The sequence below is a fragment of the Fundulus heteroclitus genome, chromosome 5 (assembly GCF_011125445.2).
Source record: "Fundulus heteroclitus isolate FHET01 chromosome 5, MU-UCD_Fhet_4.1, whole genome shotgun sequence".
Taxonomy (NCBI): Eukaryota; Metazoa; Chordata; class Actinopteri; order Cyprinodontiformes; family Fundulidae; genus Fundulus; species Fundulus heteroclitus.
Genome location: NC_046365.1, coordinates 36,292,693 through 36,312,160, shown reverse-complemented (window position 1 = coordinate 36,312,160; position 19,468 = coordinate 36,292,693). Strand labels below are relative to the sequence as shown.

General features: G+C 41.1%; 1 protein-coding gene across 1 annotated transcript in view; it reads right to left on the bottom strand.

The window, feature by feature from the left end:
• Positions 1-10,049: 10,049 nt before the first annotated feature.
• fbxw7 (F-box and WD repeat domain containing 7) overlaps positions 10,050-19,468 on the bottom strand; it is a gene marked incomplete in the record, with an annotated part of 62,827 nt that continues 53,408 nt past the window's right edge. The window contains 1 exon segment of the mRNA XM_036137523.1: positions 10,050-12,138. Coding sequence (XP_035993416.1) covers positions 11,870-12,138 — 269 coding nt within the window.

Genomic DNA, 19,468 nt, shown 5'->3' with positions numbered 1-19,468 from the left:
AGTAATGGGGTTTAGGCATGAAGTTCTTTGGCGTCTAAAGTATGCTCTACTGAGTGCAACATTAATCCCCCATTATAGGATGATTAAAGGCTAACACCTGAAGATCAACATTTGACTTCTGGAGGGGGATGATACCTTTTTACAACACACACACTGACAACCATACAGTGCAAAAAAGTTAATTGTTTTTTATTATATTTATAGATATACACAAACAAGTTATTTGAAGCTTCAGGTTCTTGATGCAATCCCCAACAGATGATTTATAGCTGTGCCAAAACTTCAACAGTTCAACTCCACAGTGGTTGGAGTGACAGGTCTGTGGATCATCATCTCACGATAATGCAACCAAATCATGTGAGAACTCTACTAAAGCCCCATATGGCAAGAAACAGAACACTAAAAGTTAAAAAAATAGCGCAGGAGGACAAACGTGCTCTCAAAAATAACTAAAGGAAGAGGAAAATGACCCCGGCTTACTTGAGGAAGCTGAAACTACACAGGCTGTTCTCAGCCACGTCTTGCTGCAGGTCCTCAACAGTCAGTAAAGGCTTTTTGGCCACCTGCCTCCCCAGGAATCTGGTGGTAGCCGTTGATAGCTTCCTCTTTCTGCCATCAAGTCAGCAAACCCCCGTTTCTTTTGACTTTCAGATTACGAAGCGTGAACTGTGAAGTACGAACTGTCGGTGTCTTCTTGCATCGTCTTCCTCATTTGTGCCAGACACTGACATCTTCTCTGAACATTTTGGACAACTCTTCCACTGCAAAAATAGAACTAAAAAAAAGAAAATTTTTCTTGAAATTAAAGTATTTTTCCTTGATTTGAGCCGATTAATAGGACTATTTGCCAATGGAATAAGATTTTTGCACTTAAAATAGGAACAATTCATCTCCATCATTATATTTCAAGTGCAGGATGTCTAATTATCTTATTTTAGGGGTAAAAATACTCACTCCATTGGCAAATAATCTTATTTACCTAATCAGATCAAGAGCAAATACATTCATTTGAAGAAAATTTTACTTATTTTCAGTTCTCTTTTTGCAGTGTTTGACTTTTTTTTCTTTTGGCATATTTCTAATACGTCATGAAACGTCACAATCAACAGTCCCGGTATCTGAGATGCTCTGTCTCAAAAACGATGGATGCAGCAAACGAGGCCCCCGATCGGTCGCATCAGTTGAGCCTCAGAACACACCTGAAGAAAGCCGTGAAAGATGTTGGCACTGCAGCTGTGACTGAAAGCAGGATTTAGCATAAAATCCTCGTAACACTTGCTTTATGCAACTATTCACACCTAAGAATCCCGATTAGCAGCGGGAGAGTTGAATAACAGCTGGTGCAGCTGTGCCAGAGAGAAGTCGCAGGAACCGGCCGACCTGCTTATCAGGAGGTCAACCTTAATGATCAACGTTCAGAGAGAAAGGAGATCTAAATGTTTAATATCACCCTCCACTTGACGGCAGGTTTATGCCGATTAAACCCTTTCATTACCCGCTCATGTGCGACAACAAACGTCCCAAACAGGATTACGTCGAAGTGTGAAAACACAGCCACTTCTCGTGCCACGCTGCCTTGAAAATCTGCTCACAATTAGCGGGGCTGCAGCGCCTGAGGCCAGGATTACCAAACAAAGAGATGGAAGGACATTAAATGAAGTACACAAGCTCTTCTCTTCCCTGAACCGCTTGCTGTGCCATCCGCCGCTCAGCTCCTGCTGGAGAGCCTCCCGTCACAAGTTTCCATCGCTCACTCCGTGTTGTTTGTGTCCGGATGAGTTAGAGCTGCAGGGCTGCGGCGGACGTGCTTCATTTGAGCAGTGAGAACTGAGAAAAGGGGACGTTCATTCATCAACGAGACGCGCGGCGCAATTGTGGCAGTAAGAGTAAAGTAGATAAATGGCTAATCACCTGGAGGAATGAGAAGATTCATCTCTTCCTGATGTTGGGTTCGTTTAAGGACTGCCTGTGGGGATCCATCAGTGTCTGCTACAGAGCAGACTGCCGTGTTTGTTACGCTGCGTGAACCCTGAATGTTTACACCCAGAAAAAAAAAAATCTTAATTAAAATACAAAAAAATGGAGCAAACGCGGGTAAACATAGAAGTGATGAGGGGAGTTTACAGAATAAACCAGTGGAGTGGGAGAATTACAGCACTCGAGCCTTAAAGAAGAAGTCATGTCTTTGCTTATTACCCCTTCATCTATGTTCAATGAGTGGATTTCACCATGTGAACGGTAAAATATGTACTTATTCATGAGCAGAACGCATCTGCATGCAAAAGACGTGTAAAAAAGGCTTCAAATTTTTCTTTTGCTGCAGCACCATGTTCTCACACTGAAGATTTAGAGAAAAAAAACCTCAACCTTTAATTTGGTTTAATTTATTCAGAGTCCCACGTTAGGAAATAAATGTGCTTCACAGATTCATCAGTTGCATAATTATTAGAACGACAACAAGCATTATTATTTATTAGGGTCATCAGAGTGTCTAGGAACATCTAATTAGCAATGTCTTCCTGTTCCCCAGGGGGTATAAATACGACGTAACACAGACACCCATTTCTTCTGGCTGGATGAGACCCCGTCTTTATCTTACCACCACACACAATGAGCAAGTTAGCAAAGGAGGTAAAGGTATGCCCAAAAGTCAGCGTTAGGGAACAGCAGCAAAGAGAGGCTTCTTGGGGTCACCAAGTATCCACTATATGATACATTTTACCTAGAGGTGCCCCTAGTCCCTGAGAGCTACTATCCTGTAACTTTTTAATACATCCCCCTTTCAGCCGTGCAGCTCAGCAGAGACCCGGTAAAGAGACATTTTTGGTGGGATAAGGGATGCATCTAAAAGCTGCAGGACTGTAGCTCTTAGTGGTTTGGGACCAGGAACAAGCCTTTTGTCTGTCCTACTACTGCAACTGTTAACATGTTGAGTTTGTTCATCTTTACTGGGACTATAATTAACAATCAAGACGTTTTTATGGTCATTATGTGCTCCCATAATGAAAGTGTAATGAGACAGATGTGGGCTCAGAATGCATATGATTACACATAATACACAGACGCAACAAGACACGATCTTTGTGATTCTTTATTTTTTAGAAACTGTTGATTGAGCTGGCCAACATCCACACTCCCTGAGGGGTTTGAGTGTGAATTTGGCCCTTAGCAGCAAATGGAAGTCATAAAAACTATAAAACTGCAACAATTTAGGGGCAGAATTGTGCAATGGGTTTCCTTAGAGAGGACATTTTTACCAATCTGTATAATGTGATTGTATTTTGACTTTGGAAAGTGCCTTGAGATGACATGTTTCATGAATTGACGCTACATAAATAAAATGTTATTGAATTGAATTGAGGTCACAGGACGAGGGGTTGATGCTGCACCTCTGGCTGAGAAAGATGTTCAGACTTCCTGCTGCTTGGAGAGTGGAAGTGTGTGAAGAAGCTGTTTAAGGTGTAGATGAGAACTGGGTCGTTGCTGAGGTGCTGGTTGCTGTGCTTGTAGTCCATGATGGTCCTGATGCTTCTCCACATGTTGTGTGGGTTGTTGCTGCTGAAGCGTTCCTCGATGCATTGTCTGTGCTTTGCCTTCTGGATGACCTTTTTCAACTCATTTCTAGCCCTGCTGCAGGAACAGTCTGTCTCCTGATCTGAATGTTGCATTTGGGGCTTTCAGCAGGTGCCACACTGAGCTGTCTATCCATGATTTCTGTAAGGCCGAGCAGGCTTCAGTCCAAATCTGAATAGTTCTGACAGCAGGTCTGTTTCTGCAAATCAGGGGTTTGTATGCAGGAATCAGGTTCACAGAGACGTGATCTAATCCTCTAAAGTGTGGAGCTGCTGCAGCCTCACAGCTCCTGACAGGTTGCAGTAGACCTGATCTAATATATTATTGTCTCCGGTCGGAAACTTTATGAATTTTGGGAGCACAGCTTTTAGTTCAACATGGTTGAAGTCTCCAGCTACGATCACGTCTGCCTCTGCATTGAAACAACAGAGTACTTTCAGGGCTAATTTAGTGATAGCTTTGGGCTGGACATATGCCGCAATAATAACCACAGAGCTGGACTCTCAATCCAGTTCAAATGGTCTGTGCTGAAATGCCTGATATTCCAGAATGGGAGAGCAGAATTTTCCTATTACTTTTGCAGCTGTGCACCAAGAGTTGTGGTGTGGATTTAATTAGAGCTGTGTGCTTTGGACAGATCGAGGATACAGCTGGATAAATGGATCGACTTTCACAGACGATGCCCACAAATCACCTAAAGTCCAGTCTTTGAGAGCTACTATCCTGCAGCTTTTAGATGCATCCCTTTTCCAACATACAGTACCTGAATCCAGTGAACGTCTCGTCACCAAGGATCTGCAGAGCTGAATGCCGATGAGTGGATTTAGCTGTTTGAGCAGGCATGCAGCTAAATATCGCAGGATAGCGGCTCTTGAGGGCTGGACTCAAGTACCCCTGATGTAAGTGACCAAGATGGTGGAGCTTGAAGAGAATGGTGGGGTCATCCTGATGATGGGGGGGAAAATAGATAGTAGTAAAAGAAATGTGGGTGATTCCCAATCCATACTGTCTTACAAACATTCAGCAATAATGAAACTATTTCAGGTTTTCCTAATATCACACGACTCTAATGTGGAGCATATTTTACACGTCACAAAGATTAAAATCTTAATGTTGTCTGGATGCTTAATTTCTTTTGCCAGTAATATTTTTCCGTTGCCAAATTGTTTTATTTTTGGCATTTATTTTATTTTTTTTCCCCACCAGATTTAGCAACAGAACTGGGAACAGACTCTGTCTGTATTAAAGGCTGCTGAGGAGCCCATGTTTATTTTCTTCATTACAAATGCCTCCAATGTGTGGCAACAACACTGAGCCGATACCTTTGTGAGCTGCTGCCTGCGCTGCATGCAAAGAAAAGGGCATTCGTCTGAGAAAAAGTCCAGAAACAAACACGTGCGACACTTCCTGTAGAAATACAGATCAGAACCGTTTTAAAACCTGGCTGCTTGGAGGTATAATATCAAAGCAAAGTAAGATTTTTGCAGAGCACTATGGGCTGTGACTGCTTTGTCTGAACCAAAGGAACAACACAGTTCTAACCAAACAGGAGAAATGGGTAAAATAACAATAAAAGGTGCCAATCAGCCAGATTCATGCATCCAGTTCACAAGCAGGAAAGATTGCCCGACACACGATCTGATCCTGAGCGACCCCGCCAGCCGCAGCGCAGCCTCCCCCGGTGCCCATTCATGTGGGGGACGTGATGAAGCGCCGCACCGCTTCCACACAGCGAACCGTTTCCTCTGGACGCGGCGCTCTGAGGCCAGGCCAGAAACCAGCCATCACTAGGCAACAGGAGGAAATCTGCAGCACAGGGCCGGGTCTGTTACTGCTGGAGCTGAGCGGCCTCGTGATGCGTCGCTGTCAGGAGGCACAACTGTTCCCCGCTCACCTTCATGGAGGTTTAGTGGAGCGAAGAGGAGAATAAACGCAACCAGGGGTCACGGTTCTTTGATTTCTCCAGAGTATTAAAGACAATTCGGCCTGATTTGCTTTGTCAAAAACCCAAGAACACTCAGGCGGAAGCCTCAACAATCACCTGGATCAAACAGACCAGTTTGTCGTGTGTCTAACAGGTAATCAGCAGCACAGGAGACTGTACTCAGTTCACTTCCTTTCACCCTGCATACCTCAGAGTCCTGTCATATGCAGAAATACTCAGATATGACTCCGTAGTCGTGGGGTGCATCAGAGACGGTCAAGAAGCTGAACAGGTCAAGTTAATTAATTATGTTAATTATTTGAAGCACATTTCAGCATTCCTCTTGAACACATAAAAACACATTGAAACGGTCACTGCTTTGAGACCAGTAACAAACATTAAATTGTATCAGGTGAAAACATCAAATCTATTGGTCAGTGTTCCTGTTATTATGGCTGAAAGCAACTCTAAACAGGCGGGGTTACAGTCTTGATTTAAAGAAACTCAGTGTTTCAGCTGTTTAGCAGTTTAATGTGAGTTTGTTCCAGATTTGTGGAGCATAGGAACTAAATGCTTCTTCTCCATGTTTGGTTCTGGTTCTGGGTATGCAGAGTAGACCAGAACATGGGGATCTGAGTGGTCTGGAGGGTTGATGCAGCAACAACAGGTCTTTAATGTGTTTAGGTGTTAAGCTGTTCAGTGATTTATAAACTAGCAGAAGTATTTTAAAGTCTATTCTCTGAGCTACAGGGAGTCAGTGTCAGGACTTTAGAACCGGGTCAATGTTCTATCTTCCTGGTTTTAGTGAGAACACGAGCAGCAGCGTTCTGGATCAGCTGCAGTTGTCTGATTTTATGGACGTGTGAAAACACCGCTGCAGTAATCAATGCGACTAAAGATAAACGGATGGATGAGATTCTCTAGATCTTATTGGGACATCAGTCCTTTACTCCTGGAAATGTTCTTCAGGTGGTAAAAGGCTGACTTTGTGACGGTCTTTATGTGTCGTTAAAGGTTCAGGTCTGAGTTCATCACTACACCAGATTTAGGGTCTGATCAGTTTGTAGTTGTAATAACTAAAGCTGCTGCAGACTCTTTAGGTCCAAAGTTAATAACTTCAGTTTTATTTCTGTGTAGAAACAATCATCTCATCATTGAAAAAAAAAAAACAGGTCAAACACCAGTTATTTTTCAGCTGAAGAGAATTAAATTGTGTTTTTAACTGGTAAGAAATGTCGTTTCAGCCAGAACTGCAGCCTGTTATATCCTCACCACTAAATGAGATAAGAGGTGAACTTGTTTATAATGTGCCTCAAGGAGTTCCTGCAAATGTCTAATAAAAAACACCCCCTGACAGGTTCTGCATTAAGCAGCCCTAAAGTGTCTTATAGAAACCTAATTAAGACATCTGCTGGTTGATTTCTATTCAAGTAGAGCCTCAAAAGGCCGAAGGAAGCACAAAAGATGTATATTATGCAACAGACTAACAGTATTAACAGTGTTAGTCTGTTGCATAATTGTGACGTGGAAGGGATCTATGCTTTTTAGTTTTCTTGTTAAAAAAAAAGTATTACGGGCCTTTTCAGACATGACTCATACTTATATTCTGGATATCTGGATATTTCTTTTCTAAGATTCAGTCAGGGACTATTTTTAGGACAGAAAAGTGACTGTTATGCATAATATGAGAAAAATATCATCAAAAGGGAATCTAATAAATCCATAAATGCCGTCAGCACAATTTTACCTGTAGTCACCTGTGATGGGCAGCAGTTGAACTGTTGAACATTTAATTAAACAACACTTGAATTTATACTCATTTGTTGACAAAGGTTCATGACGAAAATTATGTTTTACATCCTGAAGGTAAAAACTACCGTGAAGGAATAAAACAGACATGTTATCAACACCGGGCTCCAGGATGTGATATGATCAGTGAAAGCTGTGATGGCCTGGGGAGCCGGGCGTTTATGTCCTGGAGAGGCTGCAAAGGTTGCTGGTTCGAAACCCAGTCTGTGCGCCACTCAGTGTTGGCAGCACACAGCTCCCTAAGGGATGGGTTAAAAATGTCTCCTCTGGGGGACTATAAAAATATATGACCTTATGTATAAATACATGTTGGTGTAAATATTTACTTCTTAAAATGAAGGTTTTATTGGCATATTGTGCATTATGCATATTATGCATATTGTTTATACCGACACCATAATGAGAGACTCCTGAACAGTTTATTTTTTTAGCTGTTTGGTAACTGCTTTATTAATGTTTTCTTAAATGCCATTATCAGGGGTTATTGATTCCTTTTTATATTTTATTGTGTGAACAGTGAGTTTGACCCCTGACCGAGCGCTAGTCTGACGCTGAAGTGAGAAACCAACCAGATCTGAGAGAAGCTCCCGCATCATCATCATCATCATCATCATCATCATCATTAGCAGCAGCAGGAATGTCATTAATTTTTGGCTTTTAAAGTATTCAAACCTAATTTATTTCAGGGTGGAATGACTGTAAAACAAATGCATTACGTTAAACAGGTGGTTGCACATGTTTTTATGTGTGAATTTTTCTAATTTACACGGGGTCAAAATTGTACATAGAAGCTAAAATATTAAACACAAACACCAGTTTATGCTTGTTTAAATATAAGAAAGTTGCACCGTAACCACCTGCTTGTGGATATAAACTAATGATATAAACTAATGGCAGTTTACTCACAGGTAAACTTGTGTTTTTAAGGCAGGCTGTGAACTAAAGAAAACTGCATAGAACATTTTTTTTGCTTTGTGTACAGTTAAGATTGAATTTGCATCACTGAGGGTGAGAATGATTTTTTTTTTTTTTTACTTTTGTACACAAGTATGTTTCAGAACTTGTTTTACATTTACTCAGGTAAAGTAGTTCAAACTTTTCTTTTACTTCTACCAGAGTCACATTTTTTAATACAGGTATGTTTATTTAAGTGAAGAATGTGGGTACTTTTGTCACCTATGGCCCACCGTACAACTCAAACCAGGACTTTGTCCACGTTTCAACAACCCCACCAACCAGCAGCTAATTTGCTCAACCTTGGACACGACAGACAAAACGAGCCGGCCAACATTTAGCATCCGGAAAGGCCTTTTAAAATTTTGATATATCTATATCTTTGATGAGTGTGACTGCATGACCGTTGTGCTATATTATCCCACCAAATATTGCATCTAAACAGACCTTTGCGTTTACGATGAACACTGTGACTCATACTTTTCTGATCCATTTAACTCCATCAACTCTGGCAAGAAGTCAGAATTACGCCAAAATGTTGTAAGGCTTCAAAACGTGTGTAGTAGTTGAGATGTGATATGCTGATGCATATTTAAGCAAGTAATAGCAGGGTTACACGTATATATTTGAGCCAATATTTATAATTTAGACCCTGTACAGGTTTGAGTAACTCCATCCATCCATCATCCAGACCCGCCTGTTCTTGGAGGGTCGTGGGGGGGGGGTGGGGGGGGGGCTGGTGCCCATCTCCAGCGAGAGGCGAGGTGCGGCCCTGGACAGGTCACCACTCCATCACAGGGCGACACGAAGACACACAGGACAACAATTTAGAGGCCAGCTAACCCAGGAAACATGTCTTTGGGTGGTGGGAAGAAGCTGGAGTACCCTGGGAGAACTCCCAGACGCACACGGAGAAAATGCAACATCCACCCGGCTTTCTGCAAGGCAACATTGCTATCTTTGATGATTTCAACTATAAACTTTTCCTCCTCATTCTTGTTTTAAAACTCATTGCAGTGCAATGTTTTTTACTCATTCCATCCCAGAAACATTGCAAAAAGGGAACTCAAAGTAAAATCTTGAAATTTGTGTATTTTTACTTGATTTGAGTAGCTAAACAAGACTATTTGCTAATGGAATAAGATTTCTGCACTTAAAATAAGAACAATTCATCTCCATCATCTTATTTCAAGTGCAGGATATCTATTTATCGTATTTTAGGGGTAAAAATACTCATTCCATTGGTAAATAGTCTGATTTAGCTGCTCAAATCAAGGAAAAATATACTAATTTCAAGAAAATTTGATTTACTTTGACTTCCCTTTTTGCAGTGAAAAGAATGACAAATTTTCAATCCAACATTAGTGTGGAATAAATTTAAAGCTGTATAAATAAAAGTCATGTTAAAGGATTTATGAGGAAAACTGATATATTTGGTCTTGGAAAGCTGAGATTATAACCAAATATTTTTGCTTTATTGACCATATAAGATGCCTTCACAGAGGTAAACAAAAACAGACAACTGATATGCTTGAAATGAAAAAAGAAAAACCCACATTTTATTGCACTTAAGTTATAAGAAAATAAAATTCTAAGTAAATCAAACAAATACACAATCCCTTTCAGGTTATTTTTTTTTTGTCTGTTTTTCGTTTCTTTTCTTTTTTTTTGCCAGGCAGTTTACACGAACTGAACAAAAAATAAAAACACCTGCAACAAATCTGATTTCTCAAACCAGATCATAAATTAAAAACAGACGGAGAAAAACAACAAGAGGAGATAGAGAGAGAGAGAGAGAGATTGTTTTCTTTCTCTTATTTTTTTTTTTTAATATACAGTGTTATACCACTTTCACAGTTCAGCTCGAGTTGTGAGTCCTGGGATTTTTGAGACGGCTACAAGGTTTCTGTCCGTGTTTGTCGCCGGCTGACGGCTGCAGGGGTTTTCCATGTAACGCTAAGACGCTCTGCAGCCCGACCTGTCAGTTGATGCTTGTGGTGGTCTCCTCTGTTGCTTCAGACACCTCTGAATGGGGGAAAAACAACAAAAAAAAAAACAAAAAAAAATAAAAAAAAATAACGAAAACACAGTCACTCTCACACTCACGCACAGATACGGACCGCTCTCTCATTCGCGCGTTAAAATCGATACATCTGCTAGTTTGATTTATTATTTTTTTTAACCTCTTCTTGTCTTTTTTTTTTTAAGCCAGTCCGCGCAGCATTTGTACATTTTATTTTCCCAAAGAACAGGCTGGAAAAGCTTCGTCCCGAGGAATGTGTTTAACAAGTTGCCCCGCTAACACGCATGTGAACACACGCACTCGTGCAACCACAACACACGCACTCCAACAGTGTTACAACCCCCCCCCCCCCCCCCCCCCCCCCCCCCCCCCCTCGTTTTCCTCTCCAAAGACGATCCTGTCAGTTTCCGCCGGACGCGCTTCCCTCCTCGCAGCCTCAAACGTAGAGGCACGTTTGGCTCAAGTTTCAGTGGCGAAAAAAAAAAACAAAACAGAAAGAACAACAAAAAACAAACAGAGAAGGTTGGATGGTAATCATGTGTCGCGTTTTCTTTAAAGTCCAAACATATAGAGTCCGATTAGGAATTTCGCCTGTGGACTAAAACGTCACAGCAAGTAGAAGCTCCACCTCTCTGGTTTCGGTTCCTCTAGCAGCATTAAATTCAGTTTGGCCACTCGGGGGGGTGGATGGGGGGGTGAGGGAGGGGGGGGGGGGGTCTTTCTGTTGGCTTCTGAGGAAACCACCAGAGCTGGACAGCACTGACGTACATGTGGAGACAAGCCGACATATACTGGGTAACAAAAACCTGTGACAAAGACAGCATGTGTGAACAGGATGGGCGTCTAATACTGAGATTTTGCATGAAGCAGAAAAAACAAAAAAACAAAAACAACAAACAAACAAAAAAACTTCAGGTACTGAAATTCACAGTTGTGTTTGTGTGGAGAAATCAAAACTACAGAAACCGAGAACAATGGGAACGGAAGCCGAGCGACAGTGAAACGAGCCCCGGGTTGCGGGCTTCCCTTCTCTTTGGGACCAACTGTGTGTGGAGAGTAACCTCCGCAGTCTTCCACCCTCGCCCACTTCCTGGCTGGCCGTAGGACGCGCTCGCATGTGTGTGTGTGTGTGTGTGTGTGTGTGTGTGTCTGTGTGTGTGGGCGCGCTCTGATAGGAGGGATGGGTCTTTAAAAAATAATATATCTCTGTACATCTCAAAATCTGTCAGACTGGAGCGAAAGCGAGCGGGAGAGCTGCTTCAGGGGAGTCCGCCCGTTGCTTTTCTCCCGGCCCCGACGCCGCCACGCCTCGCCTTACGCAGGCGGGAGGAGGAAGAGGGCGGGAAGAGGAAGAGGGCGGGACACTTGAGGAACGTTGTGTTTGTCAGTAACATGAACCCGAAACGGGAGACGTGGGCGATGACAGAGGACGGCACAGCCCGCCGTTTGTGATTGTAGACGTCTGTGAGTCTAGGTGAAGAGTTTTGGGTGTTGGCTCTCTGGTTTCCAGGCGCCGCCTCTCCTCCCCCCCCACCCCCTCTCTTCTCTCCGTCCTTCCTCAGCGTGTGTCCCCCCCCCTCATCCTCTCACTTCATGTCCACGTCAAAGTCCAGCACCAGCAGCTTGGTCTCCTCCGTCCCGTTGCGGCTGCCCACGGCGCACACCAGCTTGGTGTTTGACGCTCGGATGCGCCACACCACGCCGCCGCTGCCGCCGCTCTCCAGCGTCACCAGGTTGCGGATGAACTCGCCCGTCTTCAGGTCCCACAGCTTCACCGTGCCGTCGTCGGAGCTGGTGATGACAAAGTTCTTGTTGAACTGGAGGCACGTCACGGCGCTCTGGTGCTTGTGGGGCCCTGAAGGCACAAAGATGGGAGGAGAAAAAGGGAGAAAAGGGTTAGAAGGAGAGCACGTCAGATAGAGATGGGGATTCATTTGGGCTGTTTAGACTTCGATACAAGCTGAGAATTATATATATATATTAAAAAAAAAACATCACAACCACACCGACACCAAGCCAGCAGCTGATGATGACAACAAGAGCGACACGGAAAGAACATCTAGCATCGGTAGAGATTCCATTTTCACTTATTTAACCCTTATTTTACCAAGAGGATCTAATTCCCGTCAAAAACCTGTTTTTCAAAGCAGTCCTGGCCAAGATGGGCAGCAGCAGCACAACTAAATTACACACAGAACAAAAAATTCTAAGAATCATATTAAATGCATCTAAAAAGATACAACTTAGATACTGAGATTAGAGCTTAATGCCGTAAAAAGTGCATTGAGCTCTAAATTTCCAGTCATTCTGTAATATATTCCATGCAGAGCACAAACAAAAGTCTTTTTACGATGTACGGTTTTTGCCAAAAATCCAAACTGCGATATATTCCAACCATAATTGAGATTTCATTTTGACTTTTTTCTCTGCATTAACCACAAGCAACAAAAATGTAGCTTGTTGAGTTGGACATCAATCCTTGTTGAACATAAAGTGAAACCTTTAAAACAAATAAAATTACATTATCTCACTGCAGCAGCTCTCTTCCCTTCCATGTGGAGTTAAACCCACTTGAAACATTTTACCGACACCTAAACAACGTCTCTTGTCCATTAATTGTTATATAGCCAAAAACTGCAGACCTCTGCGATTTGGAAATAGCATTTTTTTTTTTGTTTTTTTTTAAAAAATGCGATTAATTGTGCAGCCCTATCCGATGAGGTGTCCATTAATTTCTGACAAGGGCATTATCCAGCTTACTATGGTCACTTACGAATAAATATTAAATCAATTATTAATACATGAATGTCTTTTTTTCACGTTAATATCGTACGTTTTTCACAAGATGCGGCTGACAGAACTATTTAGCATCGCTCGATGTGACGTAAAGTACCAGCATCAACTGTTTTACCATTACCTGCTAACGTTCGAGCCAGCGTAATAATTTACAACACTCACGCTTTTGGACCAGAACTTTTCTATATAAGTGTCCTAAACTACTTTTTAACGGATGCCCTGCAGCCAATCAGAATCGAGTATTCACCCAAGAGGTGTCCATCATCAGAAACTAATGGACGACGCGGAGGCGTGAACCGTCCAACTTATCATGTTGTGTCATCAACATAAAGACACAAATTAGCATCCAACACATTCACACCTCCATCATTTATATAATGAATAAGCGGGGACCAACTACAGAACCCTGTGGCAACTATAACAATTTCAGAACACAGTCCATCACATTTAATGCCCTCAGTTATTAAGGTAATTTGTGAACAAAGCAATATGTTTCTCTGAAAGTCCTGAATGCAGAAATCTAATCTCTTGGTCAACAGTTTCAAAGACTTTACACAAATCAATAAAAAGTGATTAATTGTGCAGCAGGAATGTCACTCGCCACCTTCATTGCAGCTTTCCTGTGCTACCATTTTCTTCTAAAGCCTGACATTCTGTTAAAAAAAATGTATCAATCTATTTTGACATAATGCTCTTTTCTTTCATTTTCAGCACAAGGACCAAGTTTTACACCAGCAAGTTCAGGTCAGAGCGAGCAAATTTAAAACGACATCGCTGCTGTTAAAGAAGAAAACCCCAAAACGTCACTGACCAACAAAACAAATAATTTATCTCACTTGGTCTGCAAATCTCGCTTTTTTGTAAAAGATTTGAATCTCAATAAGACTTCCCGGTTAAAGAAAGGTAAATAAAAACAAAAATTAATTAAAATATCCATTAAATAATAAAACAGCTTGCTTACTGATTTTAGATGTCACAGAATTTAAATGTACTCTCACAAATAAAAAGTACTATATTTATAATTTTGACTAAAAGTGATTATTTTAGTCCCAGTTGTAATAGTAGCAGGATTGGATAAACATGTTTATTTCAATATCTTTGTCAGTATTACCACCCTTGAGCAAAATATCACAGATACCTAAAGTGATTACATGGTGCTAAAGAAGCAGAAAAGGCACATTTTGAAAAGTATCTTTGTTGGTGTGAGCAAAGCCTTAATTACAGGGACGTTTTATAAGTTTATGGCTTCCTGGCAGATCCAGAAACCGTTCAGACATTCTTTAATATCAGAGGCAGCAGGATCTGAGCTGGATAACAAGACTCCTATAAATATGAGCCCTGAAGGCTTTGGTGATGAACTCTGCTGAAAGTTTACTTCCAAGTTTGAACAGGACAGAGAAAAAGACTCTTGATGATGTTCCTTGTTTGGTTTTTATAGCAAATGTTGGACAATTTGCTTTTACAGGAAGATCTATTTCACCTGATGTGAACCAGATTAACAAGCCAAGTTATAGTTCCAGTGATCAGAGCCAAAAACTGTGGCTGATGTTTAATTTTATATAATTATGTGTGGATCAGTGACATTTATAACCTTAAAAGATTACTGAAGGTACTGGAAACTTTGATTAAAAACAGTTTCTGGACCAAAGAAGCAATATTAAAACAAAAAAATAAAAGCAGCTGCTCAATAAAAACCTGAAAACAACACTTCAGTGAATAAGTTTTCCTTCTGTAGGCGCACAGATTTAGCATCTTCTCACCCAACGTCTGTATGTTTGGGTTGAAGAGTCAGAACTCAGAGCTGGTAATGACAAACACTCGAGTTGGAGATGACTAGTGGTACCGTGTGTCCCGCGGTTTACGAAACCAACAGAAGAGTTCATAATTTCTCACACTGACCGTCTTCACTTCACTTTATATGCATGCAGACTGCTGAACTGCTGAAGCCACAAATGGACTCTGTACCACATTCGTAGACTACACAGTTTTTAATAATACTCACCTGTACACTGTGAAATCGCACACTGTCTATTTCCCCTGCATTTTTACATTGTTTACATTTCAATTATTTACATAAGTCACCGCTGCACCTTATCCTGTAATTTACTGTAATTCGCTGCAACTCACTGTGATTTTTCAAGCTGTATGCAAACGAAATTTCGTTCTGTACGAACTCTGTGCATACAAAATGACAAATAAAGTTGTCTAAGTCTAAATCATATTGGAAACTAAACTCGAGGCTGCTCGGTCAGCTCCCACTTCAGCTTGCATTTGTTTTTTGTTATTTCAGGCCAGTGTTGTAGTACTCGAGTCATTAGCTAAATTTAGAGACTCGTGACTTGACTGGGACTTGAGCACTGATGACTCGAACTTGGACTCGGACTCCTACATTCAGATCATTCTGACTCGGAAATTGAGAAAAAGACTCAACTTTTTTTTTTATATCATTAGGCTCTAATTTTAATATGTCATTAGAATATTATTTGGTGTATGATTTTAATATCTAAATTATTAGTGCAATGGAATGTTACTGCTTCATGTCATACATCACATGTCACGGTATGTTCCTACAACGAACGTTAATTTTCACTGCGGAACTTGGACTCAACTTGGATCAATAGTGACTCGACTCTGATTTTTTTTAATGACTTGGACTTGACTCGGACTTGAACACTGGAGACTCGAACCTGGACTCGGACTCGAGGCATAGTGACTTGACTACAACACTGTTTCAGGCTAAGAAATCAGGAAAAAATTACTTGAGGACAAAGAGAAGCCACCATCAATAAAAAAAATAACATTAGAAATGTAAAAAGGGATTTTATGGCAGGTATGAAGAGAAACCAGAATATATGGACGGACAGCTGGACAAATGGATAGATGAACTGACGATTCCGGCTGGACAGAACCTTTAAACAACAGTGGAGGATATTTTCCCTTTCCATTCTTATCCTGACCTAGAAGGAACTTGAATTGAATCTCATAATTTTCCAGGCGGTCACTGATGATCTAAATGCATAAATTAAAAGACTTTTAGCAGAGATCTCTTTGTGAGGAGGATCTCTCTGGTTTTCTGTTTCAGTTCAAAGCTCCCATTCCCCCATCATGCTCAGCTCTTGATTGACACAACAAAGCGGCCTGCTTCGTCATTACCCTTACTCGCCTTCAATGACAGCGATGGCCTTCTTGTTCCACTATTGTCTTATCAAAACGCTATAATGAATGGCAGGAACCGTCCCCTGACCTAATTATATGACCTACAAGGCCCTTTCCTGCTCGACCCCCTCTTCACCGAGGCAGACATTCATCCTCCCCCCCCGTCTCGTCTCTTCAGGCTCTCACTGGGGCGTCCTTTTGTTCGGATGCTGTGTGCTGGCATTTGGAGAGCCGGCACACAGGGCTGTAGTTTGCTAATGAGGGTGTTTAGGGACAGGGGACCAGCCGCGGCTTCGTCTATTCAGGAAAAAGAACTTCGGACTTCCTGTGAGGCGTTAATTCCCGGTAATGGAGATAAAACTATTCAAACGGATACAAAGGAAACAAGGATCAAACCAGTGAAAGGAGGGAGTAACACGACACAGAGAGGATCTTCAGCATCTGAGTGGGTCTGCAGCTCTGATACTTCAAGTCCATGTCCGTTTTTATGCATCTAACAAAGGGGCGTGTCTTATTCTGGCCCTCCTAACGACTTTACCGCTTGACTGATCCTCGCAATAATTTGAAAAGCTTTCAACGAAGAATAACATGGTAGGATTTTAGTCACCCAGTAATGGGTCATCCATCCATCCATCCAGGCTAACTATTAGCTCATTCAGGTGTGTAGGGCAACATCTATATCATGCAGGACACCAAACATCAAGGATTGGATTGAATGACTTCTGACAATGTCTTCAGACACCCTGTCTAATTTTAAGACTAGGCTTAAAACTTTCCTTTTTGACAAAGCTTATAGTCAGAGTGGCTCATGTTACCCTGAGCTATCTCTATAGTTATGCTGCTATAGGCTTAGGCTGCTGGAGAACATCAGGGTCTATTTCTCTCACTCTGCTGAGTTCTCCTACTGTTCTCCAATTTGCATTGTTAGTTGCTATTTCAACTTTTAACTTTATGTTGTCTGTCATTTTTCTCTTCATAGAAGGTACACCTGGTCTGGCGTTCTGTTGACATCATCCAGGGGAGACAGATAATCCACTATTACCATAAAAAATAGAAAGGATTCCTGGATTAATGTGTGCTTCAGTGAAAGATGAGGGTGATGGCACGGAGGGCTTCCAAGACCTGGAGCTCACCAGCAAAGTCCTCAAATAACTGCACCGCCATTATAAAGGCTGTGATGCACAATGAAGATTTTTTTCATTACATATAATGAATCAATAATGTTAACAAAATGTAAATAAAACTTTTACCGTTTTACTATCTTTTCTGTTTTTGTTTCCAACTGGTTACATTTTAACTACATAGATAAACAAATTTATTGTGGAAAAAAGAAAAGTTTCATGGCGTATCCGATTCTGCCACTTTGATGGATGCTCGTCTCCATTTTTATCGAATGAAAATAATTTGACATGTTTATCTACCAGGACTATAAATACGAATGAATAACTTAACTCTTTTGATGTAAAGTGTCTGAAAATGTTCTACGACGGCATAAGCTGGCAAGATGTGCTGGTAAAGTTGTTAAAATAAAAACATTGTTGTGCAACTAAATTGTTTCACTACCAATATATCAGCTGTAGACAGAAGAAAGTTCAATAAAACCATCTTGGTGGAATATAAGCAATTTTTTTCAGTATCTGGACAGACTACTTGCCATCTGGGATCAATATCTGCAAAAACACCATAAGCAGAAGGACATCAACCCTGCAGACTTAAGGATTTGTTTTCCTATAGTAAATCGCTTCATCATTGAGACGCTCACCAACATCCCTGCACATTTTTGTGATTGCATGAAGCTGCAAATAACTATTTATTATATTCCAAGTGTCACGAAGGGTCGTTGTTTGCATGCCAATGATATATTTACCCGACAGTAGATGCTGAAGGTCACAGAGAGTGTTAGAAGTATCCTATTAACTGATAATAGGTAGAAAATGGAGGAAAACTGGGCTTTAAGGTTTATGAATTTCTAAAAAATCTGCAGCTGTAAAGACAGATGTGAACATGTATAGTTGGGTTCAGTAATACATCGATCTGCTTTTCCGACAAAACGCACAAAAAAAACAGATAGAAAGAGCAATCCTGACGACACCTGACCGTGTTTGCTACTGGATGCACAATAAAAAACTAACAATCCTTCAACCTGACACCTGATCAACAGGCTCACACTTGTAGAAATGTTTTCTTTCCAGCTGCTCCCACCCACCGCCCCGAGGTTTCCAGACGCACAACCAGGTTCTGCTCATCCTGACACGCAATGACGGCCGTGTGTGAACCGCCGCCGTGCTTTTATCAATACTTCTGAATAATGAAATGCTTGTCAATTATTTCCGTCGGGCATCAAAGTTTTCCTCAAAGGTGGGGATGATTGCATCATACATCCACTCTGTCGTAAATAATAAAAGCCTCTCTCAGAAGCCTTCAGATTCTCCCGAAGCAAACAACTAAACAAGCATTCCTGTCTCATCCATCAAACCCATACATCCTTTGTTTCATTCATTAGTGCTTTCAACCACAGACATATATACGTAGACGCGTCATAGGGCGCAGGTTCGCACGTCAACGTCACCGCCATATTGTATGTGGCAGAAAAAAGTTGAGTTCTGTTATTGTGAACGTGGATCAGAGAAGATACCTCATTCCTGTGCTGCAATAAATACACACACACACACACATATATATATATAGACTATATATATATATATATTATATATATATAATAGACATATATATGTATATTATATATATATATATATAGACTATTATGTATATATTATATCTATATATCTAGCATAATCTCTATAGACATCTATATATATCTATATTCTCTATCTCTCCGACCTATCTATATCTATAGCTCTCTCTATCTATCTCTCTATCTCTCTCTCTCTCTCTCTCTCTATTCTCTCTCTCTCTCTCTCTCTCTCTCTTCTCTCTATGTGTGTGTGTGTTTATGTGTTCTGCCTCTACGCTCCCTTGTTCCCTCTCCCATTGTGGTCTTCATTTTTCATAAACCGTGTCACATGTGAACCTTTAGGAACAGACTTTTTGGGTGAGCATTAAAGAGGTAAAATTAATAATATGAGAAAAAAAGTCCTAAAGTAAAAATAAACTAACAAACACAAAAGTGATAATGTTATGATAAAAACATCATATTATGAGAATTAAGGGGGGACATTTCCAGAATAATCACAGTTTGCAGAATTATTTCACTCCCGGAGTAATGGGGCCAG